Raw genomic sequence first — 9,209 nt, 5'->3', positions numbered from 1 at the left:
GAGTAGTTATTGTGCATAACAACCAGCTGAATTCTGTACACCCTCCAGCCAATATGCATAAACCCCCAAAGGCCTTGGGGAATGTGCACGTGTTGACTCAGGTTTCCTTTTCCTGAGTCTAGACCCCTTTTCACTATTCTCAGCTCTTCCCCAGTCAGCTGAGCAGTGCTTGGTTGGTTGCAGGCAGGGAGAAGTTTTAAACCTTCCCTCCCACATTTTATAACAGCAGCATGAGATCAGACATCATGGGAATCACATGGAAGATCAAACCAGATGAGGAAGGGTTACTTAGCTATGAAAGCCCTTTGTAAAAAACATCCTGGTGCTAGTGCTCGTGCTCTTCCTTAGAACTCCAAAAACCAGAAGTTTAAAGAGTAGCTTGCGAATGTTTAAAAATCCTTTGTAACCTCCCTGCACTGCAACCAACCTTAAACCTTAAACCTATGACATTCTTGGAGCTAATTGAAAGCCCTTTCCCCAAGCCTCTCCCACTCCTGATACACCACAGTGACGCCGATGATAGGAGGTCATGTAAACAGTGCTGGACCACCAACCACTACTGATGTGCTGCACATTGCTTGAAGGATGGGGAATGGTGCCCAGTCACCAAAACAATAAAGAGCTGCTTCACTTTAAGCTTTGGATTGGGAGCCATGGGGAAGACAGGGATGACAGAAGACAGGGAAATGTGTTACTTCTGCTGCCTTACTGCTTTTGCAGTCACAGAAGTTGTACATTTGGGGGAGAGTTTAGGGGGTATTGCATGCATCACAAGCCACAGAATTCATGTTAAAATATTGCCTTTGTGATTCTTTGTCTCAGTACTAATTACAACTGCCAGCCCATTCCTAAAAACTGTCTGCTCTTCCCTATTTTCCAGTCTTCACCACCTGTACCTCACTATGAAAGAGGTGTAATAAAAAGATGAGTGGAAAAATGATTGACAGCAGGGGAGTGTGATGGGCAGGGTGGGAGAAAATGACAGATGGAGAGCTAGGCTGAGAAGTGACAGTTAGAAGGGATGAGTTGAGAGACAGCTGCACAGAGAGCTGCAGCTTGAAGACACGAATGAGATCAGGGAGAGTGAAGATATAGGAAAATAGCTGGAAGTTATGGCAGCTAATATAGTGGGAGCAGGTTATGCTATTAACACTATTATTTGGTATTATAGTGATTTTTAAATGAATGGATATGTTATGCTCTAGGGAATAATAGCTTAGGAGATCTCACCCCGCATGGTGAGTATATTGTTACAAGTTGTTAGACCTCTCTAAATCCCTGGATCGAGTAAGTGTTAGAATCGGAGTTTCAAGCTGGGTGCCAGACTTCTAATCATTTGATCCAGCAAGTGTTAACACCTAATTAAGCCAGGCTAAATTTTTGTGTTGGGGTGATTGCCTGTGTGATGGGCCATTAAGAGGAAAAAAAGGTGGCTCAGTGCGAGATGGCAAATGGGTGAGGACCCCCACTCTCAACAGCTAAAGCTAGAGTTTAGAGTAGGGAGGATAGACAAGGAGTTATGTAAGTTAGAAGCTGCATGAAAAAGGCTGCAGGCTGGAGTGGCAGAGCACAATACAGTGCTACCTCAGGTTAAGAACTTAAATTTGTTCTGGAGGTCTGTTCTTAACCTGAAACTGTTCTTAACCTGAGGTACCACTTTAGCTAATGGGGCCTCCCGCTGCCGTGCTGCTGCTGCGCAATTTCTGTTCTCATCCTGAAGCAAAGTTCTTAACCTGAGGTACTATTTCTGGGTTAGCGGAGTCTGTAACCTAAAGCGTCTGTAACCCGAGGTACCACTGTATTTGATTTCTGCTTGAATCAAAGGCTGCAGCTATGGGAGAAGCTTTTGGGGTGTTAATGCTGTACACCCCTCCATCGTAAGCCCAAGTTGGATATATGTGTAAATAAACCATATATCATAAAGACATCCAGGAGCACAGACTTGAGCTGCAGCTGCCCAATACTGGTGCACACTGTGCCACACCATAATGACATCTGCCTGCAACCTGACTCCACCTCCACGTGCTGCCCCCCTGCCACAGCCGCTGCCCGCTGCCTCTGCATGCCACTCACTGCCCACTGCCTTACCTCTGGCGCTCAGGCTGGCCGCCACAGCAAAAAGGTGAAGATATCACAGTCTCCACTGTGTTTCATTTCCTAAAGTAAGTATGAACCCTGAGTAAAGCCCTGGAATCTCGCACCACTTGGAGATTGAGGTGGCATGCAACAATATAAAAGGACACTCCAACTGCTGTCTGTAAATCAGTAGGTGGTGGCAGCAGCTTATTTTGGAAGAGATCTGAACTCAGTGGACCAGCAGAGTGGCTTACCTAGCAGCATCTAGAGACCAGGCCTTGCAAGAGGTTTTGAAAGCTTTGGAATGGGAGGGCAAGGAGAAGCTGCTGTTTCTACCAGTGTTACACTTCTACTCTGCAATTCTATGTTAAGGGTGAATGGGGAAGGGTATTGGTTTGGCAGCTGTCGGATAAGGGATTTTGATCCAAAGAGTCCATAATCCCAAACCAAGAGTTGGCAAGCACAAGCAGCACCCTATCACTTAAGCATGCCTCATTGTCTCACTGGGACCAATAGAGTAACAACAGTGTGTACCAGACTGCTTGGTAATTGAACAAATGCTCATTAAAAACAAAACAAAATGCAGAGCAAGCCTATGCAGGTTTGCACAGAAGCAAGTCCCGTGGATGTGATATTTATGAGGAAGACTTGTTTCTTATTTCCAGCCTTTTAAACTCGCTAATTCTCGCAACAATGTAAAAATAATACAGTATCAGGAATGCACATCATTCCTTTTCACATAAATTGCAAATGCAATTAATTTTAAGCACTCTCAAATAGTTTTCTCTGCACAGCCGTTGCTTTCAAGCTTGATATTTGAGAGATGGATAGAATACGTCATAAAATACAGTATCTTGTTACCACCTGAGTTTAGTGACAAGAACGCCTATTAATCTGTAGCGTAAACACTTCAGCCTGTCAGGCAGCAGAAGGGAAGCTGTTTCATCTAGCCACATCTGTAGCTGAAGACGATAAGTTGACATCTGCAAGCAGCCTGGTAGACATCTGAAGCTGTTGCTATGCTGCATACAGCAAAATGTATCCTATGCGGGTATTACCTATCTCTAGAATGGCAGGGGGACTGACAGCTGCATTCACCCTCACATGCAGTTGCACGTGCATATACAGAGAGTGTGTGCGTGCACACACACTGTGGCAGACAAATATAGAACACAATCCCCCCTCTGCAGCAAAAATTGGTAGGTCTTGGGGAGATAATAAAAAATGTACTGGGAGTTCAGATAAGACCCTTAATAGGGTGTTAGCTAACCCTGCCCTAGAGCATAGGAGCCAACTCTTAGGGGCTGTGGAAGCTTTGGCCCCCACAATAAAATATTTAAGGGGGTCATCTCCCCCCAAGTTGATGAGCATTGTCATTCAAACGGTGTGTGTGCACTGCAACATGTGATTATGTGGGGCGGGACTTACCTGTGTCCCCACAACATTTTTTTGAAGTTGGCACCCCTACTTTAGAGTGTTTAATGATCCACATTCTAGAGTATTAGCATCCCTTTAGTTTCTCTATCCCCTCAATCATTTTGCTTGCCCTTCTCTGAACCTTTGTCAACTCCACAATATCATTTTTGAAGGTCAGGCAACCAGAAAATTCCAACTGCAGTTGTGGTCATCAGGGCCGGCCCTCCATGAGGCAAGATGAGGTGAGTGCCTCAGGGGACAGGATCCATAGGAGCAGTCGATCTGGATGTACATCTTTATTCCTCCCTTGTTCTTCTTGTAAATGTTTACTTACTCCTTGGTCCCTGGTACGGAGGGAGGTCACTATTTGGTGGTTTGCCTCCAGTGCCAAAATAACTTGGGCTGGCTGTGTGTGCCTTAGATTTGTATAACAGCATTATAATTTCAGCAGTTTTCAGTTCCTTTCCTAATGATCCTTTTTTTACAGTTGCCACACATTCGGTCAACATCTTCATTGACTGCACTACAACCCCAACAGTTCATTTCTGGTCAGTCACTGCCAATTCAGACCTCATGAGAATACTGTATACGTAAAACACACACACACACACACACAGAGAGAGAGAGAGAGAGAGAGAGAGAGAGAGAGAGAGAGCTGTCACTTGTATTTAAGCAACACATCCTTCTAATTATTCTAAAATGATCTTAGTGAATCATTTTAATAATATCTTCCTAATGCATCAAGATCAGCATTCTGTTTCCATTACAAGGCAGCAACTCCAATGTAATATTTCCTTGTAATAATTCGTCAGCCAGTTTGTGAAGAGACAGTCATAGGAGAATGGAAAGTGCTCATTTACCTAGTGTGGCCCTATGGCTTTCTTTTGAAATTATTATAGTTGTAGCAAATCACAAAAGAAGTTACACTGCCCTGAGTAGTGACACTAACACTACAAATAAATGGGGGTCATTCCTGAATGAACCTACTCTAAATACTGGGTACAAGCGAAATATACAGTTTGGGTCCTTTAAAACAAACACACACACACACACACACACACACACACACACACACACACACACTAACTATTTTGGCCTGATTAGGAGCACTTGGCTGACAACCCTACTTTTATTGAATTTGCCAGTGGATTTGTTGAAAATGTCAGCATCAGAGAACATGGCAACAACTGCTCCATTTGTGTATGTGTGTGTTTGCTGAAGGGTGTGTAAATTGTAGCAGCTGGACTGCTTGCAGCTGGACTGGGGATTGCATTCTTTGCCGATCAGGGTGTGTGCTTATAACTGGAGAAGGGGGATTTCTATTGGAAAAGTGGAAACTGGCAAAACAGTCAGTCCTACCTAGAACAGAAAGTTAAGGAAAAATGAGCACAAGCACAAAGGAGAGCTGATGCGTCTTCCTGCAATGCTCCAAGACTTCTAAAAAAGTTAATTCTTAACTGCAGACGTATGGCTACAATACCCTTGGGACAACATGCAGCAGCAGCCCTTCTGCCTCCACCTGCAATTCTTAGCTGCTTCAGCTCTTGCTTGGAGTTCCTTCTTGAGCTTTGGTCCTGGGGCAGCTGAACTAGGTAAGGATCCTGAGCGTTTAATACTTGGTCCTTTCTGGGGTGTGGGGAAGGCTGGTGGTAGGCTCAAAGAGGAATGAACTGGGAAGGATAAAGGGTTTGCCTGTTGTGTGGGATTTACACCCAAACTCAGAAATTATGCAAAACAACAACAGCACATTTCTGATCCCAAGTAAGTTGGAAATAGAGTTAAATGTAATACTGTAGAGTCTGAGGGATGCATGTCATCTGCTCACCACTAACTTCGTTCTGATGCTTTTTTCATAAGTATCCGTTCTGCTTGTTTCAGTGGAATTTTCTTCCAAGAGTTGTTAGGCTTGAAGTATTAGTATATCTTGTTATTTCTCTTTGAAAGCATATAAATTAAACAAAACAGAAATCTTTGTTAGAGGTGGGGTGGGGAGTTAAATACAGGAAAGTACTTAAATTGAGTAAATAAAAACCCATTTAAAACAGGTCTTGTAAGAAGAAATGTTTTGGCTCTTTTTTAAAAAATGTAGTTGTCTTAATGGCTCACTTAGCAATATAAAATTTCAAGACAGAAAAGTAATTTTTGTGGTGGTGGTGGTAGCATTTGTAAATGAAATGCCTAATTATCCAATAACTGGATACAGATTTTAAATGCACAGAAAAGATGCTGCTGTTTAGAAGTATTGATATAATGGGCAGACAACAAAACAGTAGAATGCATAAGCTAACCGTGATACCTTGAGAGCATCTGTTTAACAGGTTGCATACTGCAAGGACAGCCAGAAGGTGAAAAAACACTTCCAATCATAGAGAGGGTATGGCATTTTAAAAGGTCACATTGCTGGAGGTCACATGTATGTGCTTGCAGGCAATTCACATGTGCATCATTAGCTGGATGGATCATTGTGCACGCATAATTCTCCACCGTTATTCAGCTGCCAGTGTTGTGCATGTATTAACCTGATAGTTAAAGGCCCTTAGCACAGAGCAGGTGTTCAGGGATGGGAGTAGAGAGGACTCTGTGCAGTCTTCCATCTCTGCAAAGCAGCTGATCAGTGAAATCGAAGCATAAAAGGCTATGTGTGCCCACAGTTGGAATGGGGTACGCTAAGCAAATCTCCTTATTGCCGAATATATACTGCAGTATTTCAGAAAAATAAGTTGCAAGCGCTGGACCTTCTGTTGATTTCAAAAGTGATCAATGGGCAGCATTCATTTGGCATATACTGTATAGAGAAAGAGCTATCTAAAGCATCCTTCATTTGAATTTCAAAGGGTCACCCAGGAAGGTTTCCAGGGTGAAAAACAAGGCAAACCACCTTGTCTTCTTGATCTTCAAACAGTGTCTCTAATTTCAAAACCCCTTTGAAGGGTTGCCAGAGTATAAGTGGCTACTTATCTGATAGAAAAGACTTTGCACCAAGGGGAAATGACTTTTTAATTCCTGGAGGCAACTGATTTCCGTTTCAGGGGTTATAGCCAATGAAAGTAATATTTATAGACACTGGGACAGATGCAAATGATGGGAGAGGTGAGCATTATGAAAGAGTTATGAAACTGGTGATTGCCTTCCTTTTTTCATTTCTTGCTGAGTATTCCACTCAAATGAAATTGCTTGGAAGGAGTTTGCATTGTGACAGATTGCGCTGTGACATTACGATGATATTAACAAAACCATATGCTGTTTGCTTTTATATTCTGGCGATAACAAATCTGCTAATTCCACTGTGGATAGGGGAAAAGCAACCAAGTAGCTGTCTGCAGATGCCTCATTAAGGAGAAGAGAAAAATCTTAAGGAGTAGGAAATAACATTTTCTTTGTGATTTTCTCCATCAACATTTACAAGGCGAGGACTGAGTAATGATTAATGAAACTCTCATTATATCCACACTTTCATGTTTCCTTGTGCAAGAAGAAACATGAAAGGGTTACCAGCAGTAGCTGCTTTCTGTAGTTATTACTTGAGTTAAGCACTACGCACAACACAATAATAAAAGCTACTGGTGATTCTTAGGTGTAGATTGGAGATGTGACTCTAGGCAGAACCAAAGTACACTGAACCAAGCATGCAGGTCACTGTGCGCATGCACACATGCACACACACCATAAATGCCTTTGATGGCTGAGCGACAGGTAAGCAATTAACAGAAGAAGGTGGGATCAGTGTCTGTCTTCCCCTCATTCTGAATTTCCCTTACTTTCCTACCAGCTCTAAGGGCAAAACTACATCTTATGTTAATCACATGGTTTGCCACTAAGTGCAAAATTTCCTCACTCAATAGCCATTTTGGAGGCCCTAGTCAGGATAATGACCCTGGCAAGGAGCAGGGGAGAGATTTAGTCCATTACCCCTCTCACACCTGTTATTTGCAAGGTAGCAAAGCTCATTGGCTTTAGCCTCCTTCCAAATAGAATGGTCCAGTCTAAATAACAACAGGGACAAAGGATGAGAAAAAAAAAAACATTTCCCATGTCAGAATCCTAATACTAATCTTGCCCCCCCCCCCCCATGCTGGCTACAAGTGAAAGAAAAATATGATTAACATAACATGCAATTTGGGGGTAGGTTGCCTTGTAATTAAGCATAATATTAGTGTTGGTGAATGCTGCCAACAGATTTCTCCTAAATTCAAAGTGAGTTTGGAAATTCCTCCTCAGAAAAGAGTAGAGAAATTTCTGGGTATTTTGTGTGGCATGATTGGGGTGGGCGGTAGTATTCCAGTCCCCTGCAATAAACAGATAAACGACAGATAAATGACATAAAGATAATGTTTTGACCATTTAATTCAATGGCAGGAGTATATTTGTGTAAAGACAAAAGCCACTATCCCCACTTTCAGTGTCGCTCCCTTCTTGGTGTGTTCAAACTTATCCTTCTTCCATTCTTCAGCTCATATAAGGGAGATAAAGGATGCAGAGCCCTCAAATATTCTACAGTACATACAGTGAAGCTACTTTACTCAAACCTCTGCCATTGTTTAGAACTGCCATTTTCAACTCAGTCTAACTCCCTTCTCCCTGCCATGCCATGGCAGTTGTTCAACCTGCCTTCATTTTTGCTGCCCTGTCCCAACCTGACTTCATGTAAATCCAGGATTGTGATGTGACACTACAAATCTTTCAATAGGTGTTGCTTGATGACATCCTTACATTTTTATTATAAAGAGGCTAATATACAAATGGAAAGCTGATGGCTCCGTTACCATATGACCACACTGCTGTTCAGGATACTCTCATTTAAAAGATCTTCAGGCTATATGTTGTGCAAATAACTTGAAGCTAAATACCAGAAACACACCCATTTTATTCTTCAAATTTTAAAAACTAAATTGTACAATTAAATCAGTATTTTCTTGTTTTCTGATCTTTTAATAGTTTCTGTTTTGGTTGAATGTTGTAATATATATATATATATATATATATATATATATATATATATATATGCAGGTTTTGGTGTCCTCGGGTGTCTTCCCGTGTAAAAGTTGGGGTGTCTAGGCGACGTTTCGACGAGGTCTCACTCGTCATCTTCAGGCTGGTGCTTTTGGCTTCTTGTTACTGGAACAGAGCAGGATCTCAGTGTTTGAGTTCCTATAAATACTGTAGAGGGGGTGTGGTGTATAGCCTCCAATGTTCTGGGCAGAGAGGAAGTTCCCAGGCTAGTGTGCCTTTTCTTCTTTTGTTCCTTAATTACTTGAGAGATATCTTGAGTGATTTCTTGAGTGATATCCTGAGTACCACTTAGGTGGGTCATTAGGTGTGGATTAGTTGTTAAAGTCTTTGTGTCTTGACCTCTTGAACTTTGTGAAGAGTTTTCCTGAGAAGATGGCTGTACTGTACTTAGTTGTGCTCTGGCTTGGCTTCGTGTATAGGGGCGAGCTGTGGTTTTGTGGCTTGTGTCAGCCAGGTCTGTGTAGGGATTGCAGGGGGGTGCAGCATCCGGAGGTGCCACCATGGATTGGCTACTGGATGGTGTCTGTAATTCATCTGTGGAGAGGGTCTGGGTTTGGGTCTGGTGTGGTTGATTGGTGTTGGCGTTCTGTGTGCCTCTGGATCTGGTGTCAGTTTTTGTGGGGAGGGCTAATTTCCAGATGTCTGGCAAGCGGGATGTGTCGTCACGCTTGTTCATGTTGTGAGGGTGTTTCTCTATCTCGATGGCT

General features: G+C 42.6%; 1 protein-coding gene across 1 annotated transcript in view; it reads left to right on the top strand.

Moving 5' to 3' along the window:
• The first annotated feature begins 4,860 nt into the window (after positions 1-4,860).
• LOC309346569 (von Willebrand factor D and EGF domain-containing protein-like) overlaps positions 4,861-9,209 on the top strand; it is a 205,064-nt gene continuing 200,715 nt past the window's right edge. The window contains exon 1 of the mRNA XM_081870442.1: positions 4,861-5,084. Coding sequence (XP_081726568.1) covers positions 4,985-5,084 — 100 coding nt within the window. The 5' untranslated portion in view covers positions 4,861-4,984. The remainder of the gene's footprint in view (positions 5,085-9,209) is intronic.

The sequence above is a fragment of the Podarcis erhardii genome (assembly GCF_964252035.2).
Source record: "Podarcis erhardii genome assembly, chromosome: 1".
Taxonomy (NCBI): Eukaryota; Metazoa; Chordata; class Lepidosauria; order Squamata; family Lacertidae; genus Podarcis; species Podarcis erhardii.
This window is presented reverse-complemented; position numbering and strand designations above follow the sequence as displayed.